Source organism: Dendrobium catenatum, unplaced genomic scaffold (assembly GCF_001605985.2).
Source record: "Dendrobium catenatum unplaced genomic scaffold, ASM160598v2 fragScaff_scaffold_370, whole genome shotgun sequence".
Classification (NCBI taxonomy): domain Eukaryota; kingdom Viridiplantae; phylum Streptophyta; class Magnoliopsida; order Asparagales; family Orchidaceae; genus Dendrobium; species Dendrobium catenatum.
Window position 1 is genome coordinate 5,974,200 of NW_021318832.1, and position 21,924 is coordinate 5,996,123.

The 21,924-nt window shown below is 36.0% G+C and overlaps 1 protein-coding gene and 1 non-coding gene across 2 annotated transcripts in view; one reads left to right on the forward strand and one right to left on the reverse strand.

Moving 5' to 3' along the window:
• Nucleotides 1-10,713, forward strand: part of LOC110095448 (probable LRR receptor-like serine/threonine-protein kinase At2g16250) — a 21,568-nt gene extending 10,855 nt beyond the window's left edge. The window contains exons 2-4 of the mRNA XM_020820990.2: nucleotides 6,031-6,159; nucleotides 9,423-9,445; nucleotides 9,531-10,713. Of these exons, the coding sequence (XP_020676649.1) occupies nucleotides 6,031-6,159; nucleotides 9,423-9,445; nucleotides 9,531-10,114 (736 nt within the window). The 3' untranslated portion in view covers nucleotides 10,115-10,713. The remainder of the gene's footprint in view (nucleotides 1-6,030; nucleotides 6,160-9,422; nucleotides 9,446-9,530) is intronic.
• A 10,004-nt stretch (nucleotides 10,714-20,717) lies between these two features.
• TRNAQ-CUG lies at nucleotides 20,718-20,789 on the reverse strand. Its single transcript has one exon. It is a non-coding gene; the product is annotated as a tRNA-Gln (tRNA).
• Nucleotides 20,790-21,924: the final 1,135 nt, after the last annotated feature.

Sequence of the window (21,924 nt, forward strand, 5' to 3'; positions counted from 1 at the left end):
TATAATTTAAAAATAATTAATTATAATTAATAATTAATCATAATTAATTATAATTAATAATAATTAATTTAAATCAAAATAATTTATTTTAATTAACTTTAAGTAATTATAGTTAATTATTAATAAAAATAATTAACCATAATAACATTAAACATTAATTAAAATTTATTTTAATTAAAACTAATTATTATTAATAATAATTAAATATAATTAAATATTTAATTATAACTAATTTTAATTAAATATAATTAATTAATTATTATCAATTAGTTAATTATAATAACAAAAGAAATTATGCATGAGTATAGAATTAGAGCAAAACTAGTGTAAGATTTAGGTTAAAACAGAGAGCTTGCTCTCTATTTACCATGAGTTCGACGGGTTTGTGGGATCAAGCCGAAGAAGCACCTGAAAGGTAGAAGTTTACCTTTACACGAGCTAGCTCTCGTTGTGGCCTCCGATTCAAAATGTCGTAACTCTTGATCCGATAGGAAGGAGGCGTCGCAGAGGGCAGAGGAGAGCTCGGGTAAGGCTAAGGGAATGTTCTCCTCTCTCTCTCTCTCTCTCTCTCTCTCTCTCTCTCTCTCTGAGCTCGGGATCGAAGGAGCAAAGGATAGAGGCGTCGGGTTGGGCGACTGGTGCGGGGAGAGCGGGCTTCGGCTACGGGTGGAAGAGGAAGAGTCGGGATATCAGAAGTCGTGGTCGGCTTCGATCGGGAGCGGCTCTAGCGTCGGACAGGAGTCGGAGGAAGACAGGGCAGAGAGGCTCGCGAATGGGGGAGGTGGAGCTCGGCTTCGGGATGTCGCTAGACTGGGTGGATGAGGTCGTGGCTTGGAGTCGAGAGCGGGAGAGGCAGTGGAGGTTCGGCTTCGTTTTATAGAGGCGAACGGGGCTCGATCGAGGAGAGGATCGCAGGATTTGCGCAGGAGTTCCGGGAAATGACGCAAACGGCGCCGTTTTACAGTGCTTCGGCGAAATTTGAGCCAGATTTTGCGGAGGAGTTCTTGGATCCGACGGGTGTTAGGTATGTACGTTGGACTCATGGCTTTTTCTCCTCTTGTTTTGTTTATACAGAGGTTAACAATACTTCAAATCGTGGCAAAATTATATAATGGAGAATTTCCCACTTCAAATTATCAAATCAAGGGCAATCTTCTCTATTACAAATGTCGTATTTTTATCAGTAACTATTCTTAAAAAATTTTACTTTTCGAATTTCACCTAACTCCCCTTGTAGGATATGGAGGGACACTTATAACAATAAAACGACTGGCTGTCAATTTCTTTTGGCCAGGATTACATAAAGATGTTGCTGATTTTGTCAGCAATTGCCTCATCAGCCAAAAAATTAAATTTGCCACCAATGACACTTGCCAGTCTCCTTTCATCTCTACCAACCCTATTAAAAAATAAAATTCGCTACCATGGCACCTGCCGGCCTCCTTTCACCTCTACCAATTCCCTCTCAAATTTGGGAAGATTTATCCATGGATTTCATCATTGGCCTCTCACTTTCAAAGGGATTCACTACCATTCTAGTTGCCATTGATCATCTCTCAAAGTATGCTCACTTCAGGCTTCTACCTTCAAATTACTCTGCCTCCAGAGTTGCAGATTTATTCATCTACATTTTCATTCGTTTACACGTTTTTCCTAACATTATAGTATTAGATTGTGACATTATCTTTTTAAATAGTTTATGGCGATGGCTTTTTTACTTTAAATGGTACTGCTTCATTGCAGTACTGCTTACCATCTGCATACAGATGGTCAGATGAAAATCCTCAATCGTTGTCTAAAATATTATCATCATGCCTGTACCTTGACCACTCTCTGTATATGGTCCACTTTTATTTGTTGGGCAAAACTATGCTACAATACTAATTTCTATTTAGCTATATAGATGACTCCCTATGATGTACAAACAAGGACATAACGACACATATACGACATGACACGGATATGAGACACGAGACATGTCAATTATTGAAAATATAGGATACGGACACGGTATTATAATTTTTATATTTTAAAAATAGTGTATAAAAATTGAATAAGTATAATATTAAAAATAATTTATAAAAAATAAGCCATTTAAGTAGAATTTGTGCTTAAAATGATTAATATTAGTATGTCGAGAGTCGGACGTTGATGTTGTATATCAGACATCGAGAGGAGACAACAATGCTTTCGAAAGTCGAGCAACAATGTTATGCTGTAAGTATCGAGTGTCGATGTCAATAGGGCGTCTGTCGTCGATATTGAGAAGGCATTGGTCGTCGATGTTAAGATAATGTCGGACAAAGATAAGCTATCAAATTGTGGGTGTAGAAATTGTTAGCGTCGAGCATCAACGTCAAAAAAGTGTCAGACTTTGATGTTAAGATAGTTTTGAAATGTCGATATTATAATGATGTCAGACTTTGATGTTGAGATAACATCAGACATTGTTGTGAAATCAAAGTCGCGGCCTGCCAAAGAGAAATGAAAAAGAGAATATTCGATGAATGTGATCTTGAGTGCGGGTGATTGATTTGGTGTTGTGGATAGGAAATAAGAAATTTATTTTTTAAATAATTTTTTTAAATATATGAAATTATATTTAAAAAATATTCATAAATTATTTAAGGCACGCGTGTCGGGCACACGTGTCTAATTTGTATATAATATTTTTTTAATTGAACACATTTTTTGCGTGTTCGGCACATGTTAGAGGCGTGTCGGACGCGTGTCATGTCAGATACATGTCAAACACTGCACACCTCTTTAAGGAGAAGTGTCAGTGCATCATAGATGACTCCCTTTCATGCTCTTTATGGGTGATGGCCACCATCATTTTTTTTTTAATGGCCACCATCATTCCTTCTTATGTCTGTCACACTTTAAACTTTGCTCTTGATTCTATTTTGATTGATCAAGATACATTACTCAAGAAACTTCACTAAAATATGCTACCGGCTCAGAATAAAGGTAATTTCCGTCTATCCTGTGGCAATTGGGTCATGGTTAAGCTCCAACCTTTTTGGCAATCCTCCATGGTAAATCATACACATTCTAAATTTGAAAAATGATATTTGGACCTTTTCAAGTTCAATCTATTATCAACTTAGTTTCCTACTGCCTTACACTACTACCTTCAGGCAGTAAAATTCATTCCATCTTCCATATTTCCATTCTCAAATCATTTAAAGGTAATACGCCACTCTCTCCAACAGTACTACCTGATTTCAGCTATAACAATCACCCTCTAAGTATGCCGGAGTTCAGTCTAGCCTCTTGCATTATACCTCTTCGCGATCATCCTCACCGTCCGGTACTTTTACAATGGACATTAGCAACTCCTGAAGATGCTTCATGGGAAAATTTCTCTGCTCTTTGTGCTTCATCACCTTCACTAACCTTGAGGGGAAGCTTGTTTTTCATGCCAACAGGAGTGCTAGGCAACATATTATTCACTTGGACTCCACTCCGATTTAGAACAATTGGGAACATTGGATCTGAACTGTTGAAGAAGAAGACAAGGATAACAATAACCACATCCAAGTATATTGTCAAAAAAACAAAGTTCCTGACGCTACATTCTACCCAACCTAGCAGCCTGCAGAACTCGCCAACTGATGTGAAACATATCCATGCGAAAGTGATTTTCTTAAAGAAGTTTGCATGCTTAGATTTAGAGGCAATAATAAGTAAGATCTTATGCGGAATTGAACGATAAGATAAATATTAAGTGATACTTAGCTTAGGTTAATTCACATGCATAGAAGTTAAGTTCAAAAGATAGCCAGCTTAATCCAACATTGCATATATGGATAGTTCCAACAATAGATTCCAATACTAACAATAAGATTAGTTGATATGAGAAGATCCCTCACACAACTCATCCAATTACTAGGTTTTAGCGGAGAAGCGTTAATATGATCTTCATGAAGATAATAAATTCACATTCAAGGCTGCAACTATGAAGATAGAGAGCCGGGTGTCAAATTTACCCAAAGACAAGAGAGATACGCGCTTTTGCAAAGTTGTTTGGTAGTTGGGAATGAAGTGGGCAGCAACTACGAACCTCCTCGCACTTCGCCGAGATTAACCTTTCCCACAAGCGTGGACAGCAGTTGGTGGCTGCAGGGAATTCCGGGACAGCAGGAAGTGATGCCGAACTCTCTAGACAGCAGTTTTGACAGCAGGGACAGCAATTTTGTCTTGTAGAAAACTTGGGACAACCACTTGGATGACTTGGGAAAGTCTTGGGCAGCAGTTGGGAGGCCTTCTTGGACCCCTTCCTTGCTGGTTTTGGCTTTCCTGGACTGGTGACAGCAGCCAATAGTTCTCCACGCAACTAGACAGCAGCTAGGAGGTCTCCCAGGACTGCTTCATGGCTGATTTGAGCGCTCCTGGACAGAGGACAGCAACCTGGATTTGTCCAATCAGCCGGACAGTAGGTGGAAATGCAGGAAACGTATGTGCCAGCCCTTGAGAATCCTTTGGACAGCAAATTGATAACTGTCAAATTAAGATTGACGGGATTAAATCAATCCCCATTCAAAATTTGAATTGACCTGAACTTAAGGAGTGATTATGGGTCTTTAATGACAAGGATTAATGAGAAAGCCGGAGGTTTTAATTGAAATAGAAAAACTGAAATAGATTTCAGTTTTAATTGGGATGGCAGGGAGGTTTAATTGAAATCAATTTCAGATTTCAAAATTTAGAAGGGGTGCATTGATGGCAATCAATGGGGGGAGCCCAATGAGTGGGCCGGCGGTATGGAGAGAGAGAGGGAGAGGGGTTTCCAAACATGAATGATGACTAGGAAAATTTTAAATAAATCCAAATTAATTGAATTTATAATTTGAATTCATTCAAAAAATTTTCATAAATGGAATTTCCAAATTTGGAAAGAATTTGAATTTTGAAATTCAAATTCCAAGGAAGGCTATGGAAGGGAGGCGCGGGGGAAGTGGTGGAGAGGGGAGAGGCCGTCGGCAAGGTGGTCGGCCGGTGGAGCTAGGGTGGCCGACGGGATGGAGCTGCAAGGGTGGTGGCACTAGTGTAGGCTTCGGCTTCTTCCAACTATTGGACTTTGCTTGTGGTAGTTTATGGGGAGAAGAAGAACTATGCTTGTAATTACCTAGAGAACTCACAAAGAGATCTCAAACAAAGAACTCACTAAGAGATCTTCAAGAAGGAACTTACAAGGAGAACACAAGAACAAAATTTTTCATTCAAACCATCATCCCCTCTCCAAGAGGAGGGAGAAGGCTTAAATAGTCAAATACATGAAGAAAAATAAAAAGACACATTTGCCCTTCCGGCAAACACATGACGAGGCCCTTAAACAAGGGCATAAATGGAAAGAAATACAAAAGACTCATAAAACATAAAATAAAATATATCAAATACAATAATAATCAAAAGTAGATCGTGGCCGTAGATCATGGGTCTTCTGATGTCCTCATCGCCAACAATAGAAAGCAAACACAACTCAAAACAGCAATAGCATGACAACATTCCAGCAGCAGTGGCAATTCAACTCTGTATAGCCGAATGATGTAAACAGCAGGACTATGCATTTTATTTATAATTAGTTAACTCATTTTGTATTTACTTTTGTTATATTTTCGTTTAGATCATAACCGATTCAGCACTTAGCCAAACCGTTTCAGCTATAGGCAAAACTTATGTATTTAAATATCCAAAACTGCTGTAAGTATGGCAATGAAAATAAAATTCTGTTTTTCTTCGCTTCTCATTTCCCTTCTTGGAGTTTGCACCTACTCAAAAAATGTCCTCAACACTTAATGATGGAACAACATACTCTTAGACTGATCTAACTTTAGATTGTTTCTTGTGGAGAACAATGAACAGCAATATACATAACTTTTGAAACACAGAGGTTACTTCTACCATTAAGTCGCGTACTTGTTTATCTTTAAAAGCAAACCAACACGCCTTTCAGCTTGCTTCATTTTCTTTTTACTTTTTTATTTTCAACTCATTGTAAGATTTTTCTTCTTTTAACGTTCACAGAGATATTCAATCAAGTAGTATCCTTCTTGATGACAAGTTTGAAGTGCGCCTTGGAAGTTTAAGTGACGTGTGTGCTCAGGATGGGGACAATCATCCCAATGTGATTACCAGAATATTGAGGAGATCACAGTAAGTTCTCTAGTTACAATATCTCAGTAAGATTTTATCTCAAACGCTTTGGACGGCATAATTTACTAAAACTCGAGCATCTTATATGAATTCGTTTTAAAATGATGTAATTTTGTAAAATTACTGAATTATTCCCATTTCCCATAAAATGATTCACCATTTATTGCTCAACCACACCGTGTTGAGGATCAGGTAGATACGGTTGATGGGCCAAGTGAACATCAAACAATTTTTATTGATGTGAATGCAAAATAAAGGGTAAGGAAGCAAGAGAGAGAGAGTGAGAGAGAGAGAGAAGGAGAACAAGCTGTGCAGGCAAACAATTATCCGAGCTTCTTGTTGCTGACGAGCAAAATAAGTACCTATTCGAAACAAGTTTAAATTCAGTTTGCACTCTCAAACTAGATTCTTGGGGAAGAAGTGATAAGTCATTAGCTGTTAAGGCAAGTGGTGTCGTTATAAATTAGATGATCAACCCAACCTGATTTCATAGAATTGTTTTAGTTCTAATTCTTGTTTTTAATTAAATGATATTTCCCTTTGATTGTTAAATATATATCTTCATCTAATGCTGTTGTAATGAGGGCTTCAAATGACTTCAGGATTGAGTATGATGTGTCACAAACCTACAAACCGAAAAGGAAAAAAAAAAAAAAACACAACATAGAAGACTCCAAGATTTATGCAGTTCGTCTTCAACAAATCCTAGGTTAAAAGAAGATAAAGAGATGATCTCATCCATTATAAAAACATAGAAGCCATAATCAAGTGGAAAAATATGAGCATTAATCAACTCTTTCCCAATTTTCAAGTCATTCACACACAAAGAAGAATAATTACATGAATCTTATAGCAAGAGATTCCCTCACAAAAAAAGTATTCTTCATTATGCATGCTCCAATGAATCTTTAATCCCATTTAAATCTTAGCCCAATAAGGTATGTCGATGATGAATGAAACATAACTCAAATTTCATACCAAACCTTGTACTAAGCCTCCAACAATCGGCTTTAAAATGATGAGAACCTACTAAATATAGCCAATGACCATTTGTCCTGCACACTTTCCAAGGGAGTTAAAACACTGCTTGTGGTCCAAGGCAATTCACTTGAATCCCGAGGAATCTCAATTTACGCTTTAACTATGACATTATGTATAAGAAATTATCATGGGGATATGCATTTAAATATTTAATTGAGTCACCCTTTTAACAATTTTTTCCCTTAATTCAATTTGTTGCAAAAATGGATCTACCAATTTACTCCTTTCCAAGCCAACTGCTCTAAGATCTAAAACCCTCAAAAGGCTTAGCAACACACATCTGAATACCTATAAGAGACCTCCATAGCACATTTGTTGTATGCAAAGATGAATATATCAATACTATAAATGCACATGCCACAAATTTTTTGTTCCTTCAAGGTAGCCATTTTCTCTCCCAAAGTACCACAATTTTATGATCTGAAACTAGGACAAATTGTGTAATGCAAACATGGTTTGTTTAATCATCTTTTAAAGACTTCCCAACATCTCATTCCTAAATATTTTTGGAATTTTCATACGACTAGGAAGCAACTCTTTTACTTATCCTTAAGATTTTGATGCTTCAGCATGAATAATAGCCGCTCTTTGGTTCTTTCTATAAAGAATTCTGCAAGCATAATTGGATTGCCAAAAAACCCTTTTACAAGAACAACAACATCAAGCCTTAATCCTACTATGTGGGGTCAGCTACATGAATACATTTTCTCCATTGTGTCATGTTAAGAGTCAAATTCTCATTTGAATTTAATAAAGAAAAGTTATTTCTAATATTTTCTAACCAAGTCTTTTAAGGTCTACCTCTACTTTTCTTAACATAAGTAAAATCTAATACATCTACTCTCCTAATCGGGTCATTAGAAGCCCGCCATTTTATGTGACCAAACCATCTAAGGAGACTCTCACTAATCTTATCTTCCATTGGAGCTATTCCAATGTTTTGACGTATATGCTCATTTCATTTCCTATCTCTAAGAATAAAGCTACTCATCCACCTGAGCATCCTCATCTCTGCAATATTATGCTTCTCTTTTAATGGTCAACATTCTGTACCATAAAGCATTGCAGGTCTCACTACGATTTTGTAGAATTTTCCCTTAAGTTTGAGGGGTACTTTTCTATCACACGATAAACCCAATGCATTCCTCCACTTCAACCATCCAATTTGAATTCTACTAATAATATCTCAAGATATCTAAAACGTGCCAAAAAATCCTTTGTTCTCCATAAAAAAATTTTGATCTCAAACTTCATGACATCAATCTAAGAATTCTTTTCTAATGCTAGTTTATTATAATAAGGGCACCAAATAACTTAAAAGTAGACGCATCACTAGGATTTAGAATGATGTGCCGCAAAATAACACAAAAGAAAAAAGAAAACACAACACATAAGGTATCAAAATTTACATGATTTGACTTCAGTGTAATCTGCATCTACAAGAGAAGAGAGGGAATCCGATCCACCAGAAAATGCATTAGCCACAATCATGTGCAAAATAAGATGAATCATCGGCCCTTTTCCAAATCCTAAATACACTCTGACACAAAAAGAAGGATCCCCAGACTCACTTCATGGGATTTCCTCATATATAAGTATTCATCTTTCTACCTGCACCAATAAAGTCTCTAATCGTTCAATGGAACCCTATCCTTAGAGAATATATAGATGATGAATAAGATTGAACTCCAATCTCACATGAAATCCTGAAGGTTGAGAGGCTATGCCATTGAAGTCTCCAATGATTGGCAGTTGATGATCATCTGCCCTGCACACTTGCTGAGGAATTTAAAACCTACATGTGCCCCAAGGAAACCGCTTGTATCCCAAGGGAATGGGATTCCAAAACCCATTTTGAAGGCGCTGGTCTCCTTAACTTCCAATTCTTTGACGAATTCCCACACAGCATTACGTATTTGGAATATCATTAGAGTACGCATTTTATTGAGTCACGTTTTTAACAGATGCTAATGACTTCTTATAAACCTAACTATTGACATGGAAGGATGAGATTAAGGCTTCGTTTGAGACTGCTTTCTTATTGCTTCTTAAAGTAATTTTCTAGTAGAAAAAAATTATTTTTTGTAATAAAAAACTGTTTTAAGAAGCAGTAAGAAAACCGTCCCAAACGAAACCTAAAACTTAAACTTGCAGCCTTACCATCAGTGCTAAGTTTCATTTCAATAATCTAACAATTCATCTTTCTTGTTTGTGAATTTCAGGACACCAGAGCAGGGAACTTCTGGTGCGTGCCATTCTTTCTATCTTCACTCTTCTTTTTTGCAAGTTTAGTTGAATTCTCTCTTTATTCCTTCCAAATTAATGCACAGGCTCCAGTGCAACATGTGCCTTTGACATATACGGCTTAGGAAAGGTGATGCTTGAGCTGATCACAGGCAAGTTTGGCATCAGCTCTTCTAATGACCTGATGGATACCGAGTGGTTGGATAGAACTCTACCTTACATCAACATCAATGAGAAGGACCTGATATCGAAGATCATCGACCCGACACTCATGGTCGATGATGATCTTCTAGAAGAGGTATGGGCAATGGCAGTCATGGCGCGTTGCTGCCTCAATCCAAAACCTCACAAGCGCCCTCTTGCAAGACACCTCTTGAAGGCATTACATAATCCTTTGAGAGTGGTGAGAGATGAAAGTTTTTCGGGCTCCGGTCCGCTGAGGAGCAGTTCATCACACAGCTCATGGATAGGAGCTTTCCTTGGTGGTTGGTTACACAGCTCGTCTGAAATATTGTCTGTCTCAGGACAGCTGGGGAGAGATCAAAACATATTGCAGGCGGGTGGTGCAAGATCTCATGGGAGCTTGGAAGATCACTCGTTCTCCCGTACCAGAGCTTCAAGGGAGGTATTCCCTGAGCCAAATGGGACTTCCACCGAAGTTGATGAGTAGTGAAGATAGGTTCCACCATTTATTTTGGATTGAGAGATTTTTTAGACCTTAGAGATCTTTGCTCATCTCCAAGGAACGGCAAATTATTAGATGCAGATATTGGATAGAGAGAATCATCCGGATTTCTCTCTGTCTACAGTAAAAGCATAGTCAAAGTGCAGTTGTTATAGTAACTGTGTTTTGACTGCGCTTTTATTATAGACAGAGAGAAATCCTGATGATTCTCTATATCAGGCATCCGAACCTAATAATTTCTCCCAAGGAACAGCCTGGGGCCCGTGTGCTTGTCCATGATGCTTCATGGAATTTCAAGTAGAGATAAAGATGGTCGTGGCCTATGCTTGTGCTGTATAAACCGCTTGAAATTTGGCTACTGCAGGCTGGCTGCTGAAGAAGCACACTGGACCTCCAGTTTTGAAAAATTGTAATGTTATTTTGTAATTTCATTTTTCTCCTATTGTTTGTCGAGTGTCCCAAAATGTACAATTGTTAATTCCTCTTTTATAAATTTTCAGTAATGAGCAGCAAGAAATAAAATGAAATGAATAAAAGGAAGAGAAGAATGAGAAGCTAAATTGCTTGTTTGGTTACTGCAGAAAGACGTTGTAACTGTTGCATTTTTTGAGGCAGTGTAATATTGATTTCTTCTGTACTTTCACAGTTTTTCTTTGCTTGTTAAGATGTTGCAGATGCACTTTTTCAATTGTAATATTTTATCAACTGTTTAAGTTGTGGTTTTTAGTAGCAGAAAAAGAAAATAGGGGTTTTTACATCTGCACGACTTTATAACATCTATTTTACATATTTAACATCCTAAACATTAATATTTCATTTTTACCACCTCAACACAATTCTATCATCAGATATACCACTCCGTCCATATCACTGCTCACGACGTTATCCCATTCTCGTGACCTGTAACTGGTTTCACCGAAATCCCTCATCCCGCAAGTCTTCCCTTCCCCTGCCGCACTCCATCTATTCTGTTCTAGTCCCTAGGTTGAACAGCTCCAGGGTTTCCTCGCGAGAAGAAGGCGTTTCCCTCGTCTGGTCGGATTGCTCCGCATTTGCTTCCCCTCCGTGAGTTTCTTGAGTTTTGTGACCTAAACCACCGCCGAAGGTAAATTCTTCGGATTGCTCTGCATGTGCCGAAGTTTTCTACATTTTTTTTGCAAATGAACTCATTGCTGCCGAAGTTTTCTAAATTTTTTTTGCTAATGGAACCTCCGTGAGTTTTGACAAATTTTTTTACTTTGACAGGCTCTACAAAACTTCTCCAATGAGTTCAACAAATTCTTCTGTTAGGGAAAGAACACAATAGCAATCACAAATTTATTATTACTGTCAATTGAAGTGTGTGGTGTACACATGTTATCGAGGACCTAATCGAGGTAGACAATTTTATAGATGCTTTCATAGTCGAATTGATGATAATTGCAATTTCTTTAAATGGATAGATGAATTAGAAGAGCTTTATCATGACACACATTATGATTTGAAAGCCGCAAACGACAAGATTTTGAAGTAGCTTGACTTGGTCATCTTTAAGTTAAAAGTGTTTATTGCTCTTGTAGCCCTCGACATCATCATTAGGATGTATTTTGATGTTATATTTGTTGTTGTAAATGTATTGTATTTTTCTGTTGTATTTGTTGTGTGTAACTGTGTTATATGGAACATCTTCTGAACTATGTTGTAGCTTCTGAAATTAAATAAATGTTTTTCTTCTGAAGCTAGTAAAACAATTTGCATTCGTTTACAGAAATTTTGGTTTACAGTTTGCAATCATTTACAGAAATTTTGGTTTACAATTTGAATTTGTTTTTGATTGGTTGACAGAAATTGCAATCGTTTACAATATTGATTTACAGTTTGCTGAACTAGTAAAACAAATAACTTCTCCAATTTGTATCCTGCACAAAACCCAAATATCGAGCACTTGTAAGAGCTGAAGCGATTACCGCATGGCCAACGCTCATTAAAAGCGGCCTCACAGAACCCAAATATAGAGCACCTGGAAGCCTTGAAGCGATTACCACAACCCAAATACAGAGAAACTAAGGTAGCTGTGATGTGAAACAATCCATGCGAAAGTGATTTGCTTAAAGAAGTTTGCATGTTTAGATTTAGAGGCAATAATAAGCAAGATCTTATGCGGAATTGAACGATAAGTTAAATATTAAAGTGGTACCTAGCTTAGGTTATCTCACATGCATAGAAGTTAAGTTCAAAAGATAGCCAGTTTAATCCAACATTGCATGCATGGATCGTTCCAATAATTGATTCCAATACTAACAATAAGATTAGTCTATGAAATATCCCTCACACAACTCTTCTAATTACTAGGCTTTAGCAGAGAAGCATTAATATGATCTTCATGAAGATAATAAATTCACGTACATTCAAGGATGTAACTATGAATATAGAGAGTCGGGTGTCGAAGTTACCCAAAGACAAGAGAGATACGCACTCCGGCAAGGTTGTTTTAAAGTTGGGAACGAAGTGGACAGCAGCCACGAACCTCCTCGCACTAAGGAAAACCCGGGAAGAGGGGCAAGTACATGTTCTGGATCTTCTAAATCACGGGTTGCAGGTGAAGCAGCAACAAGGAAGATGTAAATTCTCTGAACTTCTGGAAAGCAATCCCGGTAGGAAGATTTCAGGCTCACCAAAATCCAGAAAAAGGAATTTCAGATTTTTGTAACCAAAATCTGAGAAGACTTTCCATTTTTCCAAATTCTTCTACAAAGATGAAGTAATTCTTTGGAGGAATATGAAATGTTTCATATTTTCTTCTCTCAAAAATCTGAGAGGAATTCCAACTCTCATTTCAGGGAGGAAAAACTTAGCAGCAAGACTTATGGAAAACAAGCCACGTGAAGTGGAGGAGGAGAGGAAATCTGAGAGGGAATAATCTTGATTTCCAATCTCAGATTTTGAAATCTGGAATAAAAGCTAAAATTACATTTGAGAGGAGAGGTATTTGGGAGGTAATTAAGAGGTGGTGAGGTGGCAATTAGAGAGAGAAGCAATGGGGGTGAGGTGGCCGGACATAAGGAGAGAGAAAGGCTTGGTATTAACTCACATGGGGCTCACAATTTAATCACAGATTTTATTCAAAAATCTGGAATGGAAATTCTAGGTTTCAATTAAGAGGAAAGTTTCCTAATGTATGGCCCTCAATTGAATTGATTGGAATTTCAATTTGGATGGGAATACCATTAGGAAGATTGCCAAAAATCAGGGGTTTAACTTAGGAAAGTTAATTATGTCTCATGGGGAGGTTTGAAATTTCAAATTTCAAACCCCATGAAGGGAGGTCGGCGGCAATGAGGAGGAGGGAGAGGGGTTAGGGGGGGGGGGAGGAGATTCAATGCTTTCCAAATAAGTGAGATCAAGTAAGAGGGAAACTAATAGCTCCACTCCCAATGAAATTTGAATTGGATTCAAATTTAAAATCTTTCCTTATTTGGAATTTTGCAACTATGGAATGTTTTTTAATTTCAAATTTTGAAATTCGAAAATCGGTAACTCCTTTATTTGTTGCTAGGCCACAATAAAGGAGCCATTATGATGATTGACATCTACATCATGGCTTGGGGCAAGGTGGTGGCCGGCAGCCAAAGGAGGAGGAGGGGGCTTGCCGTCGGGTTTGGGGGTTTATTGATGGAGCTTGGGTTGTAGTGGAGGAAGCTAGTGGATAAAGCGGTGGATGATTGAATCTCGGGTAGGGCTTGGCGTGGAGAGGAGGAAAACAAGAGCTAGAGAAGAAAATAATAAGATAAAATAAACCACGAGTCGAGGATGCTTCCAACGACTGGCGGGTATTGCTTTTGCCCTCACCTTGGGCTTTCCATAGAACTCACACAGAGATCTAGGAGAGTTGAACTCACCAAGAGATCAAGAAAATATTAACTCATAAAGAGAACACAAATAGAAGAATTTCAATTTCAATAATTATCATCCCTTTCCAAGAGGAAGGGGAAGGCTTAAATAGCCAAATACATGAAGGAAAATAAAAAGACACAATTGCCCCTAGGGCCAACGTAAGACAAAGCCCTCAAGTGAGGATAGAAAGGGAAAAGTGTAAATAACAAATCAAATACATCAAAATAACTAGACACGATCGTAGCCGTTGATCTTCGATTTCCTCATCAAGCTGTTTCTGTGGCAATGCCTTAGCCCATACAACATACCATGCAAATAAATAACAGTTTGTAACCAAATCTGGCCTGAAAAAGATTCAAGTTTTCCTCTGACATTGTAACCAAATCTGGAAGCATGGAGTCTCTCAAATGACCGTTCAAAGTGCACAATTTATTTTTGATTGCCTATGTTGTTTTATAAGTTCTGTTTCATACAAAAAACCAAAACTACATTCAAAAAATCATTAATGGGGTACACTTATAAACCATCAAGATATGAATATTGATATTATTCAACTTCATTGTCAGCTACATTCCTTCTGCATGGCAACTTCTCTCGTCTCGTGATGCCATATTGTGTGGAATATATAGTCTCGTTGTTCTTTTTTTGGAGTGGGTTTTTGCAAGTGCTCCGATGATGGCCCCAAAGACCACACCTAGCACATTTATGAGTTTTCTTGTCCTTTCCAAGAAATTTATTAGTCTTTTTTTTTTCTAGGCCTATCCCTTGGTCTGGATGTACTCAGAACTCCAACTTCGACAGCATCATTAACTACTCTCCACTGATCCTTTCCAGGTAGCGCAACTATATACCTATAGATTTTGTATCATATTAAACACTTAATTGAAACTGTATAAGCATAGATTTTAGTTATTTAAGGTTTACTTCGACACGTAGTAGTGTTCATCAATATAAGAATGCCATAGTGGGTGTTCTTTCATGCCAATGAATGCTACGGCATGAATACATGGAAATCCAATAAGCTACCGCACCCTATAAGTGCATTCTCGTTTCTCAACATCGACAATATGTCTTGAATGTAGACCTTCCACCTCATCATGCCAAACACTTGATTGACACACAATTAGATGATCTTTTCTAGTTGTAATATTCCTTATGTACTCCTCTGCTTGCGGGACTAGCTCTCGATGCCATGTCAGGCTATTCATCTTTCGAACAACCCTTTGCTCCATCAGCATACCACGAATGATATCAATCAGGTCGACAACAGGTTTATTTCGAGCTTCTAAAATCCAAGAGTTAAATGATTCAGATAAATTGTTAGTATTAGCTGCATGGTTAATCCTTAGCTATATTGAATAAACCATTATTGTCATCGAGTGCATTTACTGATAAAAGCACACCCAAATACTTTGATTTAAGATGACAGGCATCCATACTAATAAGTGGTCTATAACCACTGATAAATCCTTCAGCACACACCTTAAAACTAACATAAAATCTTTGAAATGAATGATATGAACTATCACATGTGTATGTAATATGTGACCCTGGATTTCTTTCAAGTAATTCAACTTTTAATGTTGGGACCCATTTGTAGCTATTATCAATCGAACCGAAAATAGTATCACGGGCTTATTCTCTTGCTCTCCAAAGCTTCATGTAAGGTACTGATAAACCATACTCTTTTTCTAGATTGCTCTTTATTTTGTTTTGTGGAATGTCAGGGTGCCTCTTTACTAGATCCTGAATTTCATTGGCAACCCATGTAGATGTGGCGAGTATATTCCCTGCACGATTGACACCAGGACAAGTGTGTTCTCCATCCAGTCGCCTTATTTGGAAAGACTGAGTATCTTCACAAAGGGATGCAGGAATTCTCCGCTGACATCCTTGGTAGGAACATTTTGCAATAACTCATTTCTTATCACTTGCTTTGATTCTAACACCAAAGTTGCTTTTAATGGCTATTGAATGCATAGCATGTTGTAAAGTAGAGTGTGCCAACTTCTAAATCTTTAATACCCATATTTGTAATAGAACATTCAACCATGTCTGAACTCACAACCTCCATAGGATTTGAAATTGGTTCATCTACATCTACTTCTTGTAATACAATAACAATCTCAACACGTAAATTCCCATTCGACTGTTTAAACAACTCATTCACATCATTGTCCGTAGTAAGAACTTTATATTCTTTGGATGATGTTCTATATATGTTGTAATACATAAGATACTGGTGTACTTTGAGCCATAGACATATCCAAGCTATTTATGTTCTAAGCTTGCAAATATTGATATAGCGTTTTTGAAATTTAACAGTTCTTTGTTTGCTGCCATTGTACCTTCTCCTACAGGGATACGAGGTTACCACCCAAAAACCTCCATATTTAAATGAGACCAATAATTCCTCTCTTTTTTCGCCAGTGCTATCATCAGAGACGTGCATTAACAAAGACAGAAAATTCATTTCAAAATGTGATTTCTAATTGCAAATGTACAAATAAATGTGTAATCAAAACTTACGGAAGAGACTATGTTCGAACACATTATTACAAAAAAATTGAGAACAACTGATCTACTGAACAAATCAATTTGTAAATTGTTAGTACTTGCTGTTATTTGAATAACCATTTTCTTAAGTTCTATTTGCTGCATTGAAAAGGTTAGGCATTAACTCATACCTTCGGCTGATATCATGGATTGCAGACGCGATATCACTCCGATGTCTCGAACAGAGGAAGCACAGTCTGACCTCGATAGCAGTCAGGATCAGCTCAAGCGTGCGAGAGTTAACACAAACAGAGAAGGCGGCTGAGCGCATGAGAGGGAACATCGAATACACCAATAGCGGAAAAGTGAGATTTCAGGGATAACGCGACGTGATATCACTCCGACGTCGCGAATAGAGGAAGCACTGTCCGACCTCGTTAGCAGTCAGGATCTGCTCGAGCGTGCGAGAGTTAACATCGAACAGAGAAAGCGGTGGAGCGCGCGAGAGGGAATATCGAATACACCAAACGCGGGAAAGTGAGATTTCGGGGATAACGTCGTGAGCAGTGGTATGGACGGAGTGTTATATCTGATGATAGAATTGTGTTAAGGTGGTAAAATTGAAATATTAATGTTTAGGGTGTTAAATATGTAAAATAGATGTTATAAAGTGATACGGATGTAAAAAACCCAAGAAAATAAAATGAACAAAAGTGAAGAATAAAGAAGTTTGTAATAAAAAATTCTATTAAAATTTCATTTGTGACCATTTTTTTAAACTATTTTTTAAATAATTTTTTAGTACAAAAATTTTAAACCACTTGCAGCTTTTTACTGCATAAATAGTCTGAAATTGTTGCAGCTTTTATGCAGTGTATGTAATGTTATTTTGAATTTTTTTTTTTTTTAACACAACTCTCCTTGGCCTATTGGTTGAGAGCTTAGGCTTCCAACTAAGAGGTCCAAGGTTCGAGTCTTTGTGTATGCGTTGTGTGTGTGAGTTTGCCTTAAATGGCCTAAATGTCCCAAAAAAAAATTTCTTTTTTTTTTTCTACTTTATTTGTAAGATGTCATATAATTTTTCTTTACTAATTGTAATTCTTAATTAACTAATAAGTTGTAATTTTTCAGTAACAAGCAGAAAAAATATAAAAAAAATAAATTAATTAAAATGTGGCATGAAAAGTTCTTAATAGAAATCTCAGGTGTTGTATTATGAGTTGAACCTATATAATCCAATTTTGATAATTATAAAAATGCATTAGTAAATATTTAATGATTTATTTGAGTTTAATGCATAAATTCCAGAAAAAAATCATTGTGTGTGAGAGAGAGATTAGAAAGCCAAGCTTCTAACCTTTCTTCTTGCTAGAGTAGTACAAGTTTTCCTTCTCTAATAATTAGAGCTGTCAATATTGAACTTGACCCGAAAACCAGACCCAAAAATTTCGGGTTTGGGTTGACCCGAACCCGAAGCGGGTCGGGTTCAGATCTTGAAAACCGACCCGTTTGAAAATTGGGTCGGGTTCGGGTTGACTCGGGAACCCGGGAATGACCCGAAATGACCCGGAATGACACATAAACTGGTCTGATAGTGCCAGGTTAGTTTCAGGTTCGACCCGTGACCCGAAATTGACACCCCTACTAATAATGGAAGTGAACTAAGGTGTTGAATGACTTAAGGTCCCATCTCATTTTTTTTCTCTACTTTCATATTCTTTTAATATCCCTTTGATTAGGTGAGCCTTATTCTCCATTTAAAAGAAAACCAACTCAAAGACTCAAATATCATATATTTCTTTGTTAGTGAACATATCAAACCTTATTTAAATCTCATCTGCTACTTGTGATTTGCATGATTAGGCTTAGGATCGAGCAAGAGCATGCATAAGCCTCATCACATATGATGCATGCATCATCACATGTTAGAGTGCAACCATCATTGTCGCATTACATATAGGAGTAAATGATCGGATGACAACATTTGCATGATGGGCATCAAAAAAGGTATTGATAGCATCATATGCGAGAATGACGTGAAATTGATGGATGTCATAACAGATGGATGAAAATCTTAGGCAAATCAATGGACTTGCAAGAACCCTATATCATAGTGGTGCATTTGGAACTCACCCAAGTCAAATGAAACTTAAATTCCTAAGAAATGAACTACAATATGTATTCAAAATCTATTGAAAAAACACTCTAAATTTATTTTACTTCAGACCAAACATCTTAAAAATTAAAATGCACGCACTCCAAATAGTGTGTATATTTCATTCATATTTTAGGTTAAATATTGCGCATGTAGGATGTAAAGCTTGTCGTCAAGGGGGGAGCTTGTATAGATAAATTCTAGGAGAGTGCGAACATTAGTTTTATCTTGGAACTATATACATATATAAGTTGTGGGTTAGCCAAATCATATAAATATCTTGTGTTTATTATCTGCATATATTTTATTTACGCGTATTTATTATTGTCTCTAGCTATCAAAATGCCTTAGAAAAATACTTGAAGTTCACTTTGCTTGAGAACAAACATGCCAAAAGTAAAAATGTATGGATTCTAAATGCAATACACTAAGGGCAAATTATAATTATTTTTTTTTTAATTGTCCAAATCGCCTCGACTAAGGGTGTTACTTTGCATCTATTCATCAATTGCTATAGGCATCTCGCTAAACTAGTGTCAAGTAACAACTCTTTTTTCTTTCATCCATGCAACATTGATTTGCTTGTTCATAATATTAAAGATGGAGTAAAAAAGAAAACTTGAATTATGGAGGTCAACTTTAGAGTCTAAAGGTTTTCATTTGAGTTGATTTAAAATCGAATATATATAGTTAATTTTAGTAATAAAAGATCTGGTGGGGAAATTGTGATTTTGGGCGATCAAGCCATTAATAAGAGTGCATGTATTAGATATCGTAGGTCTATTGTTCAAAGTAATGGTAAAATAGAATGAGATATTATTAGTAGAATTCAAGTTGGAGAGTTGAAGTGGAAAAATGCATCAAGTCTATTATGAGATAGAAAAGTATCCCTCAAACTTAAGCAAAAATTATATAAGATGATGGTGAGACCTGCAATATTTTATGGCGCAGAATGTTGCCTATTAAAAGAGAAGCGTAAAGTTGAGTGTTGCAGAGGTGAGGATGCTCATGTTGATGAATGACTTCACTCTTAGAGATAGAATGTAAAACATTATGTTCGTGAAAAAGTTGGAGTATCTCTAGTGACGATAAGATTAGAGAGCTACCTGAGATTATTTTGACACATAAAAAGTCGGTCTTCTTATGACCCTATTAGGAGGGTAAATGTATTGAATTTGACCCATGTTAAGAAAGATAGAGGTAGACCTAAAAATACTTGAATAGAAATATTAGAAATAATTTTTTTATTAAATTTAAATGAGAAACTTACTCTTAAAATGACACAATGAAGAAAAAGTATTCATATAATCAATCTCACATATTGGGAATAAAAGCTTGATGTTGTTACTGTTGCATGCAATGTTGATTTGAGCTATCACAAGATTCAAATGGCTACATAAAAAAATTTTCAAACTTTCTAACATAGAAACATATCATCCTTAGAGGTTACAATGATATGATTTCAACGAAAAAAATACCATAATTGTATAAGCGAACGAGTCTACTAGGACTTGAATCAAGTTAATTTGACATTATTTATTTTTTTTCTTTTTTAAATCTTAAATATTAAATATACAAATATTTACAACTATAATTTACACATAAACTCGGTATTTGCACTTTTTGACCTATTTTTGCCTAAAACCGAACCTTCCTCTACATCCAGTGAAAGGACCTAATAATTGCTCCATCCTTAGAGGTTACAATGATATGATTTCAACTCAAAAAAATACCATAATTGTATAAGCGAACGAGTCTACTAGGATTTGAATCGAGTTAACTAGACATTATTTATTTTTTTCCTTTTTTAAATCTTAAATATTAAATATACAAATATTTACAACTATAATTTACACATATTAATATAGTTAAACTGCCAATCTATCAATCTCTTGAATTTTGAGAGCTTAATAATGTCATTTGTTAACTATAGACATTTATGTTGCAATTTTTTTCTATAAAATAAGCAAAAAAAAAAAAAGAGCAAGCATTTGTGTATTAACCTATACTTTGTCACTCTAACGGCAAGAAAAAATTTAAAAAAATCTTCAATTAACAATAGAAAGGTCCCACCGAGATTTGAACTCGGGTTACTGGATTCAGAGTCCAATGTCCTAACCACTAGACCATGGGACCACTTCTGTTATTATTATCAATTCCATTTTATTTAACGTAAAATATTCAGCAGCTATTTGCTTCGTCTGATTTAGCTTTTCACGTTATTTTTGTGCTGTTTTTTTTAATTATCTTAAAAAGCTATTTTAAGCTATTTTAGAAAGCATTTAAAAAATTATTCCGAATAAAACATAAGAATTCTTCTATTTTTATTTTTATTTATTTATGACAATTTGTATGGTCATATTAAGCAGTAAGAAATCTCACCATTTAATCCTTTTGGAAGGAATAAATTATAGAAAAAGAAGATTTTTTTATATTATTAAAATGTCCAAACACAAAGTATATATAGGCCGAAGCTTTAATTAATCAATGATAGGAAGATAATTAGAATCCTAAGTTGCTAATTAAATAAATAATGAATAATTAAACTATGCTTCTAATAGTTAAGAGTTTCATAGTTTGGCAGTTAAGGAAATTTTTTTTATCAATATATTAAATTAACTTAAGAGGACTTAATTAATTGATTAATTAACTTAAATGCTCGAATCCCATAATCTGCCCAAAAAAAAAAAAAAAAAACTTTAAATGAACTTAACATAAAAAACTTTTGATAGCTTGCAATAGTTTTAGCCTTTTAGGCATTGTTTGAAATAATTTTTGGAGAGTAATTAGTAAAAAATAAAGTATTTGAAAGAAAAATTTCAAACTTAAATTTGAATTTAGATTTTAATTTTAATTTTTAACTTTTAATTTTATTAAGCTAATTTAAAGCAAGTTGGGTGTTAAAAAATAAGTGAATGATTATCATCATTATATGCATGTGATCGACTTTTATCTTATAAAGACTAAAGTCAAGTCAAGAGATAGCTCCACACATCAGCATCCTAAAGTTTGGAAAAATTATTATGTGCGGACATCGGACGCCGTCCGAAGGCGAATCAGAGCACGTCACGCCATTTTTTACTGTGTACCGCGTCTGTGTGCCCACTATATTTTTGGGTGACCAGACGTGTTCTAATTTGCCTCCGAACGATCTGATGTCCGCACAGAATAATTTCTCCAAAGTTTGATGGCTTGTCAAAATCTTTAAGTCTTTATTAATAAAGAAGAAGCTTAAAATAAATCTTTAGTTCAATTAACGACTCATTTGTGA